Here is a 21910-nt window from a genome sequence, read left to right as displayed (position 1 = left end):
GCCCATCCCCAACGGTAACTCCAGCAGATTCGCGATGAAAATGCTTTCCCAGTCGCCGAAATCCATTTCAACGCCTTTAAGCGTCCCCGCTTGATGAGAGACTAATCGACCGCCTGCCAATCACCCCTAAGCCAGCGGACCCCGAAAAAGCCCCCGACCCCAACGGCGGTAACGACCCGTAGGGGGCCTTTTCATCGCGCTTACGATGCGCTTTCGTTTTGCTTAAGAGGCGGTGAAAGACGGCAGAGTATAGACGTTTCGTAGCTTTTTTGTTGCTTTCAGCTTGGGAGAGCTTATGTTCGTTTCGAAAAGATTTAAAGTCGCACTTTGATTTTGAGCCGGGCGTGTCCCTTTGAAACATATTCGCGGCGAAATGTCACTTTGATGCTCATTTGTTGAACTCGTTTTCGGTGTGTTTCAGGTCAAAATGTTAAACTTTTTTTTAAATGATAAAGTCGTATTTGACAATTTTTTTACTGATCCTTCAGTAACATTGACAAACATCTCCCTTCCTTACGAAATCAAATTTTGAGCTTTAATTATTATTATTTTTTATAAATCGTTACTATTCTTGGCAAACGACGAAGGGCGTTAAAATGTATATCTTTACATATTAAGCTGTCTGTATGAATGCGACCTTTTTATTTAACAGGTAAATTATGCGTTAATTTAATAGCTCAAAATATTGATGCATCGCCTAGGACCACGACTCCGTTTTATCTGATGAATATAACAACAATGCTGCCTTACCTGCAAAATCCAACCAGACTATTGTTTAACCAATTATCATTATAGCTATTGTTAATAAAATGGGGATTCAGTTTGCGATGACATAATGAATTTAAACTATATCAAGTTTTGCGAAGTTTTACGGTGAAAATGCGAATATAGCTCCGATCAAAAGGCCACTACATATAACCAATAGGGGTGACCTTTTTCTCAAATATCGCTACTACTTTTAGTGCGATCGCATTCTACGGTAAACATTTAGCTGTAAGCATTGTAAAATGAGTAGATTGTTGCACATGTTCACATGTATAAGTTCACTGTTGACAAACGGTAGTAGAAGAAAGCTATTGTGAAATACGTAAAACCGATGTTTTGTTCGCTACTTAGCGAAGGTAATTTTTATTCTGAAAAGCGAAAAGACGCTTTTCGTAATACCTAAAAGTAGAACAATACTAGGTTTACGATGTGCATAAAGGACAGTATCTATGGCCGAGCGAAACAAAACGCATTTCATCCAACGCTCGCCCATGTTCTTTATACTTTATCGCTGATTGATCGCTCACGCCCCGCGCACGTAACAAAGCGAAAAAAACGCGCTTCTGTTCCACTTAAAGCCCCCCTTATACCCTGAAATACGGTCGACGGGTCCGCTTAGTCATCCCAAAAATCCCTGGGAACAAGACGCGACTGTGTACAGTCAAACCAGCGCTCGATTGTGTCTCATCTGGCCTTCTGTTTTCGGTGCAAACTGCTTGGGCGTCCAGTAGCGTCGGTGTGCCATTGTTGCCTGTTTATGCGCCTTTCCAGCCCGCCGAACAAAGCCCTGTTTTGCGTTTCTCGGATTGCTGACGGCGGAGTATCACATCGAAACTTCTGCCGCGCGTTCTGTGACTGTGACACAAGTGAAGGGTTTGCGACGGGGATGCGCACATTTAAAAATGGTTTTAAAAAAGTACGCTCTTTTCGCACAATGTGCGCACATTTTGAGATAGGTTATGCGGGTGCACAACGCTATCTGTAAAGTGTGAGTATATTTTAAAAGCATTTTAAAATGCGCGCACATTTTGCGAAAACAGCGCACTTTTGTTAAGTCATTTTAAAATGTGCGCACATTCTAAGAAAACAGTGCACTTTTTGAAAGCCATTTTAAAACCTGCGCACTTTCTGAAAAAAGTGCACCAATTTTTAAAGCCATTTTTAAATGTGCGCACACTTTTTGCAAACATTGTACAAAACAACGCAACGTCCCCTGTTAAAGGGTTTGTTCACCTATAGGCAAGAATCAGCTAGAATGCGTCACACCGGTTTACCGTACGATATGAAAGGTTGCCATTTTTTGCAGTGCCAAAAAAGTATTTTTTCTGTAATTAGAAAATGAGGTACATTATTGTTTGTACTTCTGAACAAGCAGAATGGTCTCTTTATGTATAATCATTATGCAAAGCTTCTCTCTGTGATCAAGCATAAATGCACACCGTTCTCTCTCAAGGTTGCCATTTTTTGCAGTTCCAAAAAAAAGTATTTTTCCTGTAATTAGGAAATGAAGTACGCTATTGTTTGTACTTCTGAACAAGCAGAATGGTCTCTTTATGTATAATCATTATGCAAAGCTTCTCTCTGTGATCAAGCATAAATGCACATCGTTCTCTCTCAAGGTTGCCATTTTTTGCAGTTCCAAAAAAAAGTATTTTTCCTGTAATTAGGAAATGAAGTACGCTATTGTTTGTACTTCTGAACAAGCAGAATGGTCTCTTTATGTATAATCATTATGCAAAGCTTCTTTCTGTGATCAAGCATAAATGCACATCGTTCTCTCTCAAGGTTGCCATTTTTTGCGGTTCCAAAAAAAAGTATTTTTCCTGTAATTAGGAAATGAAGTACGCTATTGTTTGTACTTGTGAACAAGCAGAATGGTCTCTTTATGTATAATCATTATGCAAAGCTTCTTTCTGTGATCATAAATAAAGTTCTCGAGTGCCGTTGTATAAAGGCACCAGCTGTTCATTGTTGAGCTTCTGTACAAGCCCCATATCCATTTTAGTCTAAATTTAACATTTTCTAGTATGAATATTTTTACCCGAACAGGAACCCTTTAGCCACGACCGGTTTCTTACTTCAATTGCGCTTGTTTCACGAACAAAATGATGGCTTTTAAAATATGGTAATTATATTGGCCAAAAAATTATTTCGGGTCATATCTTGTTTTGGTCACTTGGTTTGCTTTTGTATATTTTATACCGATTTTTGTCCAAAACTTAATAGAAGAACTATACATCGTAGAATTTTAAAACTTTCAGAAATGACGCAGAGTGGTATGTGGTGCGCATAAGAGGTTTATAAGTCTTGCAACCCTAGGGGTCTTTGATTGGGGGACAAAAAACCTAAAATAGTCTGACGTGATCGTATAAGTTCTTTGTCGCTATCTACTATATTCTTAAATGCTTTATAACCGCTGTAGCTCATCCGACTGTGAGGTTGGTATAAACGTTGGCAATGTTTTTTTCATCGTTTTAGTTACCTGTAGCTATATTTTCCTATCTTTGCCTGTTTTTCATCCCAGGGCGCTTTTATACCAAGAGTCGGGACGCTTCACCGACGCGGAAAAGAGCTACAACGATTCGATACGCTACAGGCCAACCCTCGCCCTGGCTTACCTCAATCTCGGTGTGGTCATGACCAAACGGGGAAGGACCGAACAAGCGAAACAGGTCGGTGGGATCTTCACTTGCGTCAATTTTGCAAAACAGAGGCGCCATTCTCGAAAAGTTTTTTGGGCAGCCTTCATTAGTGGCGTTTTCTCTGACCTGAGTAGTTTACCGGTTGCTTTGACATGCTTTTCTTTGTTAAACAGGTTAACAGCTAATTTCTTGAATGTTTGCTTGCGTCTGGGTCCTCGTATGGTAAAGGCCGTGAGTTTGAATCTTAGAGCAAGCTTATCTGTTACACAAGTGTTAACCATTAAAATAGAAAAAGGGCAACTTTTTTGTTGTTGTTGTGATTTGTTGCTATTGTTTTTTGTTTGTTAAACTCCCGTGGTAATCGACTGTGCAATATGGCTCAAATATTTACAAAAACTGAGAACCGCTGGTTTAGACGTTTGTTTTACCTATTTGTTTGCTATCCGGTGTACGGTGAACTTTCAAAACAAGAAAAAGTAGTTTTTGTTTGCTTTGGGCAAGGCCGACAACAATCACAGTTTCTGTATTTCGTCGCTGCAACGAGAAAGGTAAAACGGGCGATTTCAACTTGTTCGTAGCAAAGAAAGAAACTACGAGAATAAAAAGCGCGGCGCCTGAAAAAAGATTGGGACAAAACGAGCTTGAAACTTTTGCAAGAAAATTAAATAGGGAAAAAAACAAAACGCAAACGATGGGTTTCAACATTGCACGCAGGTTTAAAACGGTAAAAAACAAGTGTTGCGACTGCCGCAGCGGCGCTAAAGAAAAGTGTGACGTCATACACGCTGACGTCAAACACGCGTCCATGTGACGTCATCATCCGTTTGACGTCATACACACTGATTTCGCAATCGATGAGAGCATCGTTAAAACAACTGCGTTTCCTCCGTAAACTTTTCCTCCATAAATCGCATCTTCATTACGTAGCCGGTCCTTCTTTGTTACGTCACAACGGGTGCGGTGCGTTGCTGGGGCGCCGCGTCGAGTCGAACCAGGAGGAGGGGTTCCAGCTGTGACGCAGGCCGCTGGCAATGCTGGCCTGGGAGCCGTGGCTGGCCGAACGGTCCCTTGCCCCCCTGCAACAACACAAACACCAAGCCCTGCAGAAATAACGAGCGTCGTGCGCCATCCGCCGGAACTCGAGCCTGTACTTTGGGTTGAGGAAGCCGTAGAGCATCGGGTTTACGACCGCGTGCAGCCATGACAGCATCCCGGCCGCGAACTTCACCGTCGGAGTGACTTGAACTCGCAGCAGCCCGCCCAACACGCTGATAACTGACGTTGGAAGCACGCAAAGCGCGAACGCGGCGCATATGATCATACCACTGTAGGCCAAGTGTCGCTCTGCGTCGCGCCGCCGCAGCCTTCGTCTACTATCAGTCGACAGGCTGCTGTGTAGCGACGAGGTTAGGAACGACTTGCGCCGCCACGACTTGTAAATCGAGAGGTGCCGCCGCACCGGCTTTCGCTTTTGCTGTTGTAAGGACGCGCCCAGGTCTTTGGATGCGTCGCGCTGCAGGTGATTGCGCGTGGTCGTGTACTCGTACCCGGCGCACGAGACCGAGTCGATCCGCGACGCGCACTCGTCCCCGCCGCCGATCGAGTAGCGGTAGACGCGGCTCCCCACCGACCAAGCCGGCTCGTCGGACGCAAATTCGCCAGAATAGACTCCGGCGATCGCAGTAAAGGAATCTTTACGCAGTGTATTCACGGATTCGTCCACTTGCGCTTTGCCCACTGACCTCGGCGATTTCCTCTTTGACGAATTGGAGCTTTCATCCTGATGTTGGGAAGAGTCCTGCGAGGTCTTACGTTGCAGCAGCTTGGTGATGAGATTCTTGCACCACTTGCAGTCTTTATTGTCCACACTGTCGCTCGATTCCTCCATCTGACTCCTCTTCATATAGTCCTCGATCATTGAAGAAGTGGAGGTGTTTTCCACGTGGTCGTTGCTCAGCCGCGTGTCATCGGAAGTCGCGTGGTCGATCACGATCTTAGGAGTCGAAGGGCTGAAGATGGCTCCCGGGAACTTGGCGACACCCTCGGAGCGAGCTCGCTTACGGAACCTCTTCCCTCTTCCGACGGAAGACAGCGAACTCCAGGTCCTCTTCCACGGATCTGTGAAGCTGCGTTTGTCGCGCAACCTCCGGGATCGAGTAGATTTAGATGTGTTGCGCTCGTCCTCCTTGATTGGCGCTTCGGAGTCATTCAGTCCTCCGATACTCGGCGTTCTGCTTAAAGGCCTCTGTAGTCGACGCGACACCGGTACGGACTTGGTGCGCAGGCGTTGTTGACTGAGCTTCAGATCCAGGCCCAAATTGGGAACGTAAAGCGAGTCGTGTGACTTACACAGTTTGTGATGACACCTCGTTAGCTGGTTCTTCTTTGGTAGCGTGTTGAGTTTCGTTTCTGCAAGTCGCTTTCTGGCTGTAATTTCGCCTTTTGTGGCCGCCTTTCGATTTGAATTCGATTGCGTTGAACAGTCGACAGAATTCGTTGCGCTACCATTAGTGCCAATGTTGTTTATCGGCGTTTTAAACCCTGGGAGTTCTGCTCTTTGAGCAGCACTGTCTAGTAAACGTAAAGTGGAAACCGCACTCTCGCCATTTCTGGCTGTCTGTGGCTTCAAATTAGCATCCTCCTTCATTATTTTCCGATACGAAAGCTTTAAGTCAACGTTTAAAGCTGGAGGCCGCATCTTCTGCGAAGAGCCAATTGGTGACCCTGGTTCATCTACGTGGCAAGTGGGTTTCTCTAGCAATTGTGCGCTAGGGGTGGATAGGCACTCCACGCTGGTTGTGTTTTCGTTTGTTGTGGTCGTAACGGTTTCTGGCTGCTCGCTTTGGTCCAACGTCCTTGATGTCGGCTCTGAATCGATGGTGGACAGCATCGTTCCCTGGATTATAACCGCCTCGGTTAGGGCAGTACTGCTTCGGGGTCGCATCGCCATCAGCATCCCAGCGCCAGACTTCGCGTCCGGCTTATCTGCAAATACATTAGAAAATGCAGAGTGAAAGGCCTGGTAAAGTTAAAATTTGCAAAATATATCGATTTCGGATAGCTGACGAACGCCAATGAATATGGGTAGTGACCTCATTTGACAATAATTGGTTTTGCTTCCGAGACAGTGAACCATAAGGTTGCTGTGGTATTAAAAGTGAGTATGCAACGAAAAAAAATCGTACACTCGACTGTTGAGGGTTTTGGAATGCAAAAATCCCTTTCGACTTCTAGTGAAAATACGTGCATGCCTTGAAATGTTCCTTATTGGTCAACGATTGAGACATCCTTGATTTGGTTTTGAATGTTTAGATTTAGATGTTGAAAATAATTTTTTGATGTTGAATCCGAATAATAGCAGCTATTAGAAACGTTCAAAATGATGTCTACTTCTGGATGGGCTTTGATATTCTTACTACGTTTAACTACAACCTTCTGCCATTATCTTAAGTTTTATTTAAAAAGTTGACAAAATGCTGCCCATACTTCCTTATGGGCTTTTACATTCTAATTATTATTTTCTTCAATTATATTTCATATTGCTTTACGCGTCGCTACCGCAACAAAGTTCACAGCGGCGTCGCAAAGCAAAGAGGGTTTGAGAAGTACTGTTATAAACGATTACCTCCCCAACTTCTCCGTCTCCAACTGGGCCACTCCCTCCTTCCCTTATGTCCTGCTTCTTCGTCACTTGAGGTGAGATCAGGCGAGGAAACGTTGCGTCGTCGAAAGGAGAAACTACGGCCTATACAACATACAATATACACGAGGCTCGGTCATTCGAAAGGCCCTGGTCTAGAATCCCACCCCTTTTGTACAGTAACGAAACACGATGTCCAAAAATGAGATTGCAAGAAATAAATGTATAGGGAAGAATGAATATGATAATAACTGTAGATAGGAGAGGCTTGATCAAAAAAAAGTTCCAATGAATTGCAAAGCCAAAACTGTCGAGTAGATCGACATCATCTTGATTAAGACGTTTCGATACATTAACTGGAGATAGTACAAGACCAAAGCCAAAAAGTTTCTGCCCTATATGCAGAGAAAGAGATTTTTATTCTTGTGGATGTTTTCAACCGTTTTCTGCTTGCAAACGGGTATTGTGAGAACAAAATCACTGTAAATCGTTTTTAGGAAACTTTATTTAGTCAAGACGCTGTACGAAACCCTACTGCGTTTGGCTTGTTCGCATTGCTAAAATAATGCGCCAGAAAATTGACCGTCTGGAACAATTCGCAACAAAACGGACGCAGTCGTATTTTCTTTTGCGTGACAAAAAATCACTTACGCTTTTCCCGAACGGTGCTGCTGGCAGGCTGGACAGCCGCGCAAACTCCGTTTGGCACTTGGAGGTAGGACATTGTTGACTTCTTATCAGACAAGATTTGCAAAGAGTTGTTGTTGTGTACATCCACCGATGGACGCATCGGCGACGTGGCTCGACTCACGCTCGGTCGACGCCCTCCGGCGGCCTTGGACGACTCGTTCGCGTCTCCACCAGTGGGCGTCGCTGAGAAGATGGTCGGGTGGTGTTCGACCGATTTGCGACATCGCTTGACCTTACGCAGGATCGCCCTGTTTAATTATATTATGTGACGTTTAACTTATATATATTGTCCTGGCAAACGCGTTCTCGTTTTAATTATTAACCCTGATAAGTTCAACTGGTATCTGATGTCGAAACGATGGTTTATACTTCGTTTACACCAGAAGAGCGATTTCTATCTATTGATATGTTGCCTGGTAGAGCTAACATTATTTTTACAGTTTTACTTTTTGTTTGACTTGCTGTACGATCGTGAATGGCACACGAGCTATAGAGATAACAGTATTTGCGAAGTGACGTTTCTGATCTTCTTGGCAAACTCTTTTCGGGTATATATACACGCACTTACCAATAGTTCTACAATTTTATCTTAGAGTTAATTTTACAATGATGATGGAATGGCTATTGCGTAAACTTTTCTGCTATTTTTGTCAAAATCCTAAGAAACCTGTATGATGTTTTACGAAGCACACATTATATAGTTTTTGTGTTTTTATAAATTTTAATACCTATATTGGGAATCGAACATTTTTTTTCTGAGAACATAACAACAAGGCCAGACAATGTCAATACTGTAAAAAACAGCAATAAGTCAAACATTTTAGTTCTGTTAATCTAATTTGCTCATGGAGTAAAGAGACAATAGTCAAGTTGCATTAATTCGCTCAAAGCTAATGACCCGGTTTCCTGGAACGCCAAATTGCGTTGTTCGTCTAGCTCAAAAAACATGTTTTTGCTTCCTGTAATCCTGGCACGCTGATTGATGATGCACCGTGATCCACATTAATAGCGGTCTAGTTAAACCCCTTGTGACTGTCGGCATTCAGCGCTATAGGCTGAGATACTAAGCTGATCGATTTTTGCGGGCTAAGTACCGATGCGATGATGAAGCATGACTGATCTAAGCTTTCCAATCAGCATTAAAATCTCCATCCTTATGGTTATGATTAGAGATTAACTTTATTTTTTCTGTTAGTGCAACAGTGTGATCAGTTGTTTATTGCGTTTTATATCATCTCTGATGTCGCTCGTTTGGAAACTCGTGATACTTGAAAACATGAAAGCGTGAACACAGAATAAATGTGTCCGGCAAAACACAAATCTTAATGGTATGTTAAAAATGGCTAAAAATTAGAATAGAGACAGATTTTGATTTACAGAGTTTTTGCATGTTGTCATACTCGGTAAACCGTAATCTACCTACTAGAACCAAGTTAGGCTTAAGTAGCAAAATGATTACAGCAAATTTATACACCTTAAGAGCGTTTTGCCTTCTGTTCTATTAAGTTGCCTTTTCCGTTGCCCTTGCCACTTCTTGAACAGTTTCGCACATTCCTAAATAAGGCAATATTCCACAGCCTGGTAGATTTAAGCCTGCGGGTTTTACATTTCTACGCATCACGTTATGTTATGACATTTACACAGCTATTTAACCAGGCAAAGGTGTTTAATTTCGTTTAGTCTCAACTATAACAATTGGGGAAGTTTGAATTTTGAAAATACATGTTTGGAACAAAACGCCTTAGAAATATTTTATCGTAGAAAATGTTTAAAAAAAATTAAGCTTACCTGTATAATACAACGAGTGCGATGGCTGGTAGGATCTGCAGCAAAACGTTGACGGCGATGTGGTAATACTTGAGCGCATGGGAAGTCATTTTGTTGGACGACAATGCGCATCGCAAGCTCGATTCTCGCCACTCGAACGAATCGACTGTAAAAAGGAGCGTTCGTTGAGATATTTGACAAGTGCATTTAAGGCGGTATCAAAGTGGCTGAAGTACATACGGGGATGAATTGACTAACTCGATTTAGAGCATACAAGCAGTTCACAAGTTAGATTACAATAAGAATTATTCACATTTTGCTCTAATTTATTGAATTAGAAAACTAGAATTATCTAGTTGTCCAAATTTGCTGATAAAGGCTTTCTGACTAGTTAACCGAAATGTCGGACAAACAAATAAATACCAGAAGAACTTATTTTCAGTATATACTATACCTGGTAGCAACAGCATAATCGCTGTACCATACACGTGTCTTAAATGCGAAAAGGCCTCAAGGCGCTCTGCAACCAATCCTAAACATTTGCCCGCTTTCTCCCAACCTTCAAAGCCGGCGGAAATCAGTAGACGGAAAGTCGGCGTTGGGCAATTCGCGTCTCGTCCTCTGCCCGTTTTGCGGCATACAATGACCGCAAAGCGCCTGTGCCCAGTTCGCTTTGACCCCAAACGTCGCTCTGTCTACGCGTCCAGGTGACCAACTCAAACGCGAACGAGTCCGAAAACAGGCTATTTTCGACCAGTAGTGACGTCACTGCTTCTGCCACGCCGCGCAAGGCTGTCAGCCTTTTCGGTCGATTTTATTTTTGCGTTTTTGATTTGATTGACCTTACAGGCGCCATAATTACTAAAAGCGAACGATGCCGCGTCATACAACTAAATGTTGTTTACGGCTTCGTCCACTGTTAAAAGGAAATCGGTGGCAATAAATATTACTAAATATAGTATAAGGTTGACAGACTTTTTTCCGATTTTATTTTAGTGTTTTTGCTGATTGATTTGATTGGCCTTACTGTACATCAACACTATAAGAGAATGATACCGCGTCATGAAAAGTGAATGTTGTTTATGGCATTGTCCACTGTTGAAAAACAATGGGCTGTGATAAAAACAATACTAAATAGTGCAAAATTGACAAGATTTATTATTGATTTGATTTTAGTGTTTTCGCCTTTTTCACTGACCTAACAACGCCGTAAAAACCATAAGAGAACGATAACGCATCATAAAAATTAATGTTGTTTACGACTTCAACCACGGTTAAAAAAAGGAGCGGTCATATTTTTTTACTAAATAATATATCGCGCTACCTTTCTTTATTAGGCCAAAAGTTGTGCAAAAGTTTGTCGGCATTAGAAAAACCATTTGTCGTCAAACACACACGATTCCCATATTTTCGACACAAATATGGCCGTCAGCAAAGATTGTACAAAAAGAATGAACGATGTAGTAAGAATTCAAGTTAATAGGTATCTTTTTGAACGTAATGAATAACTCTTTATTTATTTTCAACATCCGAACGATGCCTGAAGGTTCCCAATACTTCCCTTCCAACGCCTAACCACAGTTAGATTCGGGCTGTATTTATTAGTTAAATTGGGCGTCTCAGTTTGTTAGCAACTACAAAAATCGTGCGAAGCTCAGATAGAGAGTTGGTGTTACGGGACTTTCCAAATATCTGCTTGACGTCATTGCATTGCGATTTTTACTAGAAAAAAGGGCAAGACTGCATTTTTTGTCCGATTTCGCTATTTTACCGGCGTTGACGCTGTTTATAATCGTTTCTGCAACAGTGCCTGCGGAATTACAAAGTAACTACATTGGCTCCCCTTATTTCGAGTTCGTGAGATTGCTCGACAACTACTCGCCGTTTACCGAACCGCGTGGCTCAATGGTGCGTAAACAAACTTCCCCGGAATGGTTTAAATCATCACCAAAAATTCGTAAAACGTAAACGCCGCAAGAATTAACCATTTGGAAAGCACGATATACGATCACGAATTGATATGCTAAGTTCGGGTTTAAAAGTGACTGTTTCTTTTTGGTGAAGTAAGTTTTGTTTTAAATAGATATATCAACATGAATTTCCCATGATCTTCTCAATTTTAAACGATCAAGACACAAATTCTGGTTAAAGCTTGGTATAAAGGCGTTTTGCAGATTTATTGAACTTTACAGTCGGCTGTAAACATTTTTTGCGACAACACGTAATTCTATGAGTCACTACAAGATGGTGTATCTTTATGGAATCCAAAACTATTGGCAGCAGGTTTCTGCTTGTCGATCACTGTTTAGCTGACACGTATGTTAACAATAAGATTCAAAGTTAAAAAACCCGAGTAAAGTCAGGATTAGACATTTTTTAAAGGAACATGTATTTCGCCAATACTGACATCGCCAGTTCATATAAGTAAAGCAAAGTACATAAACAATATATTTATTGTTACTTTGATTTGTTGCAAAGCAACATATCACGCAGAAACCCTGCTGCCAATGGTTTTGGATCCCTTTCATATACTTACATATGAGGAATGGCATGTAGAGCAGGGGCGTGGACAGCCAGACCGCCACCAGCCACCATTTTATGCAGTCTTTTGAGAATATCTTGCGGTACCTGGAAAAGCAAAATTACTGATCAGAATAGAAACGCCCAACCTTCGACCTACTAAAGCAAAATTAAAGCCGCGGTTTTTGGCATATTGGACGCGGGATGCGTTCCAAGGCGCAAAACAGATCGATTATATGCAAACAGGAACGTATGATTAACCACGCAGCCTGCAACGTCGCCCATGAATCCCTACATAGTGTGATGAAAAACAACTCGTTTTACAGCCGTGATGCACCAAAATATTGATTTAACAACGTTACGTAAAATTGCATTTTAAAATCAGCGAGCTTACAGAGTAGAACAACACATTACGATAAATAAAAAGGAACACTGAAATCCATTAAAAGATGGTTAAGATTGTTGGAATATTAAAAGCAAAACAACACCGATATTATTTATAAGCGATGGCTCGTTTTGAAGAGTATGGCTTGCAGTTTATATCGTGAAAAAATCAGCTTGATAGCTCGACAATTGGGTGGAAATATGGCTGAATATTAATATTTATAAACATGGATAACAATAATAGTAAGACGTAATAAGAATATCAAATCCCATACAAAAGTAGGTAGTATTTTTTATTATTTTCAACATCGAAAAATTAATAAAGATGTTGACAATTAAGAAAGAGCTATATCTGCCTGCATGGGCTTTGATATTTTTAATACGTCTTACTATATAAACCTCCAACCCTATATGTTCCAATGAATAATAATATTTCATCAATATTTTTGTGTTTGTTGGATTGCTAAAGCCAACACAAGGATTGTATAAAAAATTCAGTTTATCTGCGGCACAAATTCCCGAGATATATGACACTTAAATTGCAGCGCGCCAAGTTCGCCGATTTGCTTTAAGAGTATCCTTTAGATTTAGACCAGTAGTTCTTAAACTGGGGTCCATGGACCCCTTGGGGGTACGTGACCTAGTTTTAGGGGGTCCATGAAGGCCTACTAGAAATGTTAATGTATATATTCTAAAATAAATTATTTTTTCAAAGAAAATGGTTGTTAAAAAAATAATTAAAAATAAAACGTTTTTGCACTGAATGAATATTTAGGCTCTGTTGCGCTTTCACATTTTTTTAGACCGGAAACAGCAGATTTTTGAAGTCTATTTGTATTGTGACATCAATTTATGACGTCACCTCTAAAATTACTTGCCTACCGTGGTCCACGCGAAGCAAAAATATTTTTTAGGGATCCGCGGTAAAAAAAGTTTAAGAACCCTGTTGAAGACGCTTTAAATATAGCTTTCCACGTCCGATATTAGCACCGCGTATTGCGCCCAACGATCGACGGAGATGAAAACGTTGTTGCTTGCCGCTTGATCTGTAAATATTATTCTCGGCATTACGCCATGTTGGTGTCAAATGCGGCGCCTTATTAATTTTGCAAGCGAGTTGGCGTGTGTGCCATATCGAGACGGAAACGAGAGCCGAACTGCAGCGCTTCACATAGGAAATTGTCAAAACAGTGAAAGGCGATACACGCCAATTCAACTAAGCCCTGTCCGTGTGAGCGGCCGTCGGGAATTGGCTGGGTATTATATGTTTTTGTCTGTCACATTTTCAAGGGCGAGCCCGCGATAAAGTGAACTTTAACTTTTATTACGTTTTAATTTACAAGCTTGTAGAACGCTAACTTTCTCAATTAACCTGGTAAAACAAAATTTAGCCTAAAACAAGATTGAACGGCCCAAGTCTAAGTTGACAGATTTTTTTAAACAAAGCTTAACTTAAAACAGGATTAAAATGATTAAGTGTAAATTAACAGATTTTGTTTTCTGGCATTCATCGGTTTGTCTTTGTCTTAATGATTTAAAGGCCGTTAAAGATTGTTCCATTTTATTTGTTGGTATATAAATATCGAGCTTTGCCTTAAGTTGTTCAAGATTAGTTACCTTTAATCGTTAAATTGTTTCAATAAAACCATGCGTATGCGTTGGGGTGGGCGCCATTAGGGAATTTAACGCGCCACGGGAATCTTTTACCGTTTTTTGTAGGTGTGGCCTATGTTTTGGTTCACGAAACTGGCCCTAAAATAGCTCAGTAAAACTACAAAGAAAAAGGCCGAGTTTAATTGGCCTCACTTACTGATTAAGTAAGTTTGCAGCTTCCGAAAATAACCTTTGTTTAGCTTTGGCACATCCGTTATTGTCAACAGCCTCGCCGGCTCCTATAGAGTCAAGTTGTTACAGGTGTAGAGGGCGGTATTGCCAAGAAACCTTCGAAATTCGAAATTCAATTCGCTGGCGGATATACTTGGCCAAGCGAAGGCATCGCTTTATTTGGCAGCGGGCTTATGCATAACAATGCAATTTTTACGGCGCCAGGCATGACATATTGTACGATCGCGCACTTCAGCATATCGACCTTACACTCAGCTTGCCAAAAAAACAGTTTTGTGTGAGGCTCAGTAGAAACTTAATAAGGGTAAAACGTTTGGTAATAAGTCGAAGTGTTTTGCTTAAAGCAGCTTTTTAACGTACGCGCCAAAAAAAAAGTTGGCCACGTTGCATATAACAACTAACAAAACGCGTGTTTGTGTTGCATAAATAAATAAAGCAACGCAATCCCTTAAAAACTCGGCCGTTTCAAAGTTTTCCCGGCCGGCTTTCATCGTACGCTGCAGAACCAACCAAAAAGTGAACCGTCGTTAATCAGCAAGCAACGGACGATTTGGAGCGAACTATAGCTTAAGCCGTTAATTGCCCGCTTCGACGCTGAAGTGAGGTGGCTCGTTCAAAGTTTCAGTCTTCTACACTTGGCCGGCCTCCCGATGCCCACAGCCCGGTCGTTTGTCCTGCGACTTTTCGCCATTCATTATTCATGGCTCCTGTAACCATTTTGCGCCTCCAGCCCACATTCCCCCCTAAGCTTCCCTTTGGCTTGCAAATGCCGGTCTTCGCCGACGTTTGGTGCTATTTTTCGAGCGATTCAGGTTGCACGCCTATGGTACTTGCAACACTCAGTTATGCAGTGTAAAGCTATTTGCTGCATTCATGGTTGCCACTGAATGTTATACTATAATCGCCGCGTGGTCGACTGCACGCAGTAATCCGCAAACCTGCCATTGTGCTATTCCCGGGGTGGTTGTACCCGTACAAGCTTACTTTACGCAATGTATACGTCTGAATTCGGCTTCTGGTAAATCATATATCGACTTTTAAAGTTAAAAATCCACTTTTGTTGATTTTTTGTTCAGTAAACAGTGACAGCAATCAAAATAAATTAGTGCAAATATTGACATTATTTTAATTGCGCTGCTGTAGACTTTTTTGTCAACAATCTTATTTCGAGTCAAATGGTCTATTTCTGGTGTTTTGAGATAATTGCCAAAATGTTTTTCGACTCTGCGCTTTTTGGGAAAAACTTGTCGTCCGGATTAACCGAGCAATGCAACATTAGATATGCCAATCGCTTACCGCGACAAATATGTTGAAGAATTAATCGAAACGTTTAAAATGCTCCATACTGTATGGGCTTTGATATTCTTCTTACATCTTCCTACAACCTAGAACCAATATCATGGCCGGATCAAGGGTACTGTACGCCTAAGGCTGTTCACCAGAGATTGGCCTAATTTTGCAAATCAAGCTATACAAAAAGTAATAACAATACACATAAAAAATTGAAATTATTTACTGCAGGGCCGATTTTTTCAAGGGCCTATAGGACTATAGCCTTAGTAGCATATTGTTAATCCGGCCCAGACCATTATGCTCCAATAAAGTTTAGTTTAAATTTCTCTACTTACTGCGCCGAGTGAACGATTCCCACGTAGCGGTTGATTGCGATAAATACAAGATTGACGACGCTAGCTGAGATAGAACAGTAGTAGGCAAACCCTAGGGCAGTGCACAGGTGGTCTGGCAGGATCTGCTTGCCGCTACCCACCATAGCAAGAACCAGAGGCATCACCTGTAAATTTTCGGCACATACAAATATCTGTGATCTACAAAATGCGACAAAAACTGTAGGTTTGTAAATTATAACTTTATAGCAACTCATTATAGCTGGTCGTTAAATTGTTTTGGTGCAAGCAAGGATTCGAACTCACGACCGCTGTCAAACTGGATCATTGATCAACCTATCGAGCCATCTATGTTCAGTTGTGATTACGCAAATTTTCCTTTCTTAACAATGTAATTGTAAACCATCCTGAAGGGCCTAATGGCTGAGGACAATAGTTGGAACATCGTTTACTCTTATATACACATTTCCTTCTTTGTATAAACTACGCTAACAATCAAGTAATGCCGTTCGTCATTATTTGGCCGAGCCAAGTAATCTTGCTCGTTTCTACCACAAGTCTACCTTCTGTTGTCATGTTGCCAATCGAAAGTAATATAGAACTTACAACGGTAAGAAGCAGCAATGCAACACAGATGCATTAACAAAATAACTTTCTTTTTAGCATTGTCAATTTAGTAGTAAAATGCATTACCTATATTCTACTAAAAAATCGATAAAAAACGGCATATACTTCTTGGCTGTACTGTCGATTCGTGGCCGAATATAGACTTTTAAAGCACGGTATAAATTTGGAAGTGTGTAAATGTATGATGCCTTTACGTATGAGTGTAGTGTTTATCACCTTGCACAGAGATTAGATAACTTTTAGCTTTGGCAACGTTTTGCTATTTATGGCTGAAAACTTTGTCGAAAACGACGATTAAGGACAATAATACAACGCAGATGCATAAGCAAAATGACTTCCTTTTAAGCATTTTAAATTAAATTTAATAGTTAAAAACCTTAGCAATTCCGAAAAAAATGAAAACGCTATACGCTATTTGGCTGATGCACTCTCGATTAGCCTAAGATTCGGTCTTTCCAAGTCAGGTACACTTGATAATCATTTGACCTACTCATAGAACTCACCACGGCAGAATAAATTAGATCGATAACGCACAGGTTGGTAATCAGGTGGTTGAAGGTGGTCTGTAACTTGCGGTTGCGGCGGTACGCCTCGATCGTGGCTCCGTTGCCAATCGTGCCCAGCAACGTCACAATGGAGCCCACTATGACGCCGGTCAGCGTCATCCAATAGGCGGCCGTCTCTGCGAAATAGCAACGGTTAGGTTGTACAACTGACGCAATGCCGCTATCCGTGGAATCCAAAGCCTTTACCTTTCTATCCCTTTTGCCGATTGATTCTAAAAGCAGCTTCATCTTAGGATTATTTTTTACGCGAAATTACACAAATCGATTTGGATTTTTCGACCTCGTTTCTTTAAGCGCTTAAAGAAATGATTGAAATGTCCACGAACAGCACTGTTTGTACTGGTTTGCAATCGGGGTATTCTACAGCTACAAGCAGTGATTAAATTCCCCCACTACTGGAGTGCTTAAGGAGCAATATTTGTTTTAATCCGCAGTACGAATATCAAAGCCCATACACAAATAGGTATCATTTTGAACGTTTCGAATAATTCTTTATTCATTTTCAACATCAAAATGTTACCTATATACAGTATGGGCTTCGGTATTCTCGCTACGTCTCACTACAACCTCCAACCATTATACTCCAAAATATTTGTTTTATTTTTTGTATGCCTAACGTTAGACTACTTCACTCTTTTACGGCGTATTTAAAGGTCTTGGGTAGAATTTTACGAGATCCACCATAAACGAAAATGCCTCATTATCTTATAAAAGTACCAAATTTAGTCTGTTGGCGCACAACTAATCAACATACTTTAAATTTTTTTAATAAATTGACAGCATAAAAGAACAAAACAGTCCTTGGCTAATATCTTAATAAACGCCACTAAAATCTTACCGCAATATACCGAAAAAACAAAATTGAAAAAGCGAAAAGTGTGATCAATTGAGCATGGGGTTCGGCGGTGTTTTGGTAACGAGTTTTCCAAAAGTAATAAAAAGATTTAAAAAGTTCCGCGAGGTTAATAAATTAACCAGAAATCGTAAATCGTCGTTTTTGTTACGTTTTGCTGTGATTTCAAATCCGGAAATTTTCCTTACCTTTAGAGCAGGCGTTCTTTAACTTTTTTTTGATCGCGCACGCCTATGGAAATTGTTTGGCTTCGCGTGGACCACGGTAGGCAAGAGATTTTCAAAAATTACGTCACAGGTTGGTGTCACAATTAAATAGACTAGAGAAATCCACTGATTTCAGTCTAAATACATCCAGTGCAAAACCGTTTGATTTTAATTGAACTATTTTCTTTCAAAACTTGATTACTCCTTAAATATACACTAACATTTCAATTAGGCCTTCACGGACCCCCTAAAACTTGTTCCACGGACCCCCTAGGGGTGCATGAACCCCAGTTTAAGAACCCCTGCTTTAGAGTTTCGACATGAACTTACCTGAAATTACGTCAGTTTCTTCGCTGGCGTTTGCGTATTGGTCCATCGCCGTGACGTTTCCACTGACGCTGAATGACGTCATATTGCGTGACGTGGTCTCGTTTAATAACAACATGTCGTCCATTATCAAACCTTTGGGCAAGCTACAGAGTTTTCATGCCCACATGCTCGTTGTTTTTCCTGGTAGCGTTTAAAAACGTAAACAGCCTTTCTCTATTGCTGCTATAGGCTTGTTCACCTTAAAATAAACGTATTAAAGTGTATTGTTCGGAAAAGGCAATCGTCCCCTCACTCGATAAGAAAAATAATTTCCTATAGGGCTAATTTTATGGACCCACTGAAAACAAAACATGTTTTAAATTGTTTTTCAAGCCAATATCACCCGCTTTAAACCTTTATCATTCCTTTACTATAGATTGATCGGATTCGTGCTGTGATTGTGTTTTTTATGTCGTCGATACACTTTCATGAAATTCTCATAGCACCAAAACCAAGAAAGATCTAATAGTGCTTTAACGGTTTTCCTTTGGTAGGAAATTAACGGCGAAGCAGCACATCTACAATTTATAAATGGCAAATCCTATGGGCCAACTATTGTTTTTTTTTAATAAAATTACAGCAAAATTGGCCACCGTTCTTTGGTTGACATACAAAAAATTGTTTATTAAGTATTTTACCCGCTCGCCTGCCTGCTTCAAATAATTTCTCCAGGCCTAAACGCGTTACACCTACACAACGATTCTTCCAACTTATCCAGCGCCCTAAAGTCAAATATTAGTTTTCTCCGGAGCAAGCCACCGTTTGTTGCCCGCCTTCCTGCGTGATCTTTCGAACGCGATTGTAAGGCGGGACTAAACAATAAAAATCAAATATTACGTGGAAAATAAATAACATTTTGGACTTGGACGGGAACTAGACGCGGACGGGAACTAGCCCGTATTTTTAAAGCTGATTTTTTTTGCGGTTTAAGAAAGTGGGGCGACGTGGATCAGGCAGGCATGATAAGCAAAAGGGCGCACATCGCCCTGTGCCAATCATTGCGTTTGCTTTTTAACATTCAGTACACATTGACTGAAAAGATCGGCTTTAAGGTTAGCGCCTCGCCTCCAAACGCCACCATCAACAGGTGCATCGCTTTTAATACCGATGTCGTCTAAGTTTTACTAATTCGCTGTCCTATCCTTGTCAGCTGAGCTTTGTATAGTTCTGACCATTGCCTTTGTTTTTTAACGTTCCGTACGCATTGACTGAAAAGATCGGCTTTAAGGTAAACGCCTCGCGTCCAAACGCCACCATCAACAGGTGCATCGCTTTTAATACCGATGTCGTCTAAGTTTTCCTAATTCGCTGTCCTATCCTTCTCAGCTGAGCTTTGTATAGTCCTGACCAAACTCACTTGTCCTTCGGGAATTTCTAATGGCGTCGGCGGCAAAATCGGCCAGCCGTTTTAACACATTTTCCCCGTATCGTTTCACTTCGTCTTTCTTTTGATATCTTTGCCCCACTGAAGCGCCGTGACGAGGTGGGTGGTTTTATACACACGTATGTTCCATCCAATGGTGTTCAGTGCGATGCGTCTTGAACGCCAGCAGCTGTCATTTTTTCATGTTAACTGATCTGTTTACTCCTGCGGTCTATTAGTCCTGCAACCCACACTGGAGATTGTTCGAGATCCGTCTGCAAGTACGTATTAGATCTTACGCGCGTATCCCAAACTCGAAAATAACAAAAGCGCCCCCGCCGAGATTGGTATCACGCGTTACACCATCCCCTTTTTCCCCGCGTTACAGAATTTCGTGAAATTTGGCCTATGATTGTGCTGCCACGCAGTTGGCAGTCACCCAAGGGCCACAGTGTTCTCTTGTCTCATGCTTAATCACCGCTCTTCTTTGATTCCTGAATTAAGCCGCTCTGCATCGACGTAACATCGATTCGCAGCCTCATTAATATCGCGAAAATGCGCGTTACTCTACATAATTCGCTATATAACGATTTTCTATTCGGGCTGTCACTGGGCTATATCACTTTCACTGGCACCTTTCGATTTTTAGATGAATCGGGCGAAATTGCATTTTTAATGCCGTTTCATTATGCACTTAACTGATTTAAATGACTTAAGTAGTAGATTTAGTCAGTGGTCGAAAAACTGTGGGCCTTTAAAGCCATTTTTGTGGGCCGCGGGCTATTATGTGCAATGTCTTTTACGTGGCAGCCCCCCGAAAAAAATGTGTTTTCGACTTTTTTTTCGCGCTGCGCGATATTAGACAAGATTGTAGCTGCAAATTTTCGCATGAGAACAATACGTGTTTCAATACTTGTTTTCAACGCAACTTTGTAACGTCATTCGAAAAATTGGATACTCCCCTGTTTTCTTAATGGTTTTACGTAGTGGGCCTTGACCGTGGAAAGAGTATTTTGGTTTGCTAACCACTAGATTAAGTGAAATAGACCATAATGAGCTGTCAATTCCGTTGAATTAAACTTGGTACGCATGCATTTGCGCACTGAGCGTTTAACACCTATTCAGCGCCGGAACTTGGTACAAGGAACAATATGCATTTTAGCGCTTGTCGATAGAATCTGTTGTTTATACAAGCTCGATTTAAAGGTGCCCATCAGGGCCGAACAAATTGCCACGATTTTACACAAAGCGCAGTTTGTTGTCGTAAAACGTACTAACATTAATTTCCACCCCTCGAATTTGGATTTACGCAAGCAATCAAAACACAAACATTGAGAAAAACGTCATTGCTTGTATCATTCCAAACTCAGTTGTTCCGAAGATGAAAAAAGCGTAGATGTTTGATAATGGCAGGGATGTCATGGCCTTTACAGGCAGCGATGGATAAAGCCTAATTTAAACCTTTTTATTTGTATGTTTGGCGCTGGGACTCAGTCGACATCGATGAAAGTCCAAGTCGGATCTTCGCACAACACGAAAAGCTTGATAGCATCGCCGGTCGCGGTCCAACTCTACTTGTAAACCTCCAAAACATGTTAGACTGTCTTGCGAAAAATTGAGGCCCGATATTATCTTACCAAGGCAGCAGGAAAAGCGCTCATTAAGGCCCCGAAAAAAATCACTTTCGACACGGCAAGCCTAGCCGACCTGTATAACATTGCTTATAGGCGCTCCTAAAGATTATAAACCTTATTGATATTGAAGATAATCGAAAATAGACGAAAAAGATATGATCTTCTGGGATTTTCCGCGCGCAAATCAATGGCTTGCCTATTCGTCTATATTCTAGTGTCAGCGACGTTTTAAGTAAAGAAGACACGTGTTCGATCAGCAGTGGAAAGCGCAGAGATTGTTTTCGGGCATTATCTCTATAGTTGTGCCGCTAATAAACTGAAACTTTTCTACATTCCTTGTAGTGGCTTTGTCAATCCAGCAAACACACTTTTAGCCAAAAAATATTAATATATATTTTTTTTCGAATATTAATA

The 21910-nt window shown here is 41.2% G+C and overlaps 2 protein-coding genes across 2 annotated transcripts in view; one reads left to right on the top strand and one right to left on the bottom strand.

Moving 5' to 3' along the window:
* LOC146135328 (protein O-mannosyl-transferase TMTC2-like) overlaps positions 1-21910 on the top strand; it is a 62410-nt gene that overhangs the window by 26647 nt on the left and 13853 nt on the right. Inside the window, exon 11 of the mRNA XM_083395762.1 lies at positions 3290-3437. Coding sequence (XP_083251888.1) covers positions 3290-3437 — 148 coding nt within the window. The remainder of the gene's footprint in view (positions 1-3289; positions 3438-21910) is intronic.
* LOC146135329 (uncharacterized) lies at positions 3954-18692 on the bottom strand. The gene is made up of 8 exons (XM_083395579.1): positions 18461-18692; positions 17009-17187; positions 15882-16045; positions 12041-12132; positions 9526-9670; positions 7699-7985; positions 7033-7152; positions 3954-6392 (listed from the first exon to the last, which is right to left on the bottom strand). The coding sequence occupies exons 1-8, from the start codon at positions 18582-18584 to the stop codon at positions 4354-4356; spliced, it is 3150 nt and encodes a 1049-aa protein (XP_083251705.1). The 5' UTR covers positions 18585-18692; the 3' UTR covers positions 3954-4353.

The sequence above is a fragment of the Ascidiella aspersa genome, chromosome 8 (genome assembly GCF_963924565.1).
Source record: "Ascidiella aspersa chromosome 8, kaAscAspe10.2, whole genome shotgun sequence".
Classification (NCBI taxonomy): Eukaryota; Metazoa; Chordata; class Ascidiacea; order Phlebobranchia; family Ascidiidae; genus Ascidiella; species Ascidiella aspersa.
This window is presented reverse-complemented; position numbering and strand designations above follow the sequence as displayed.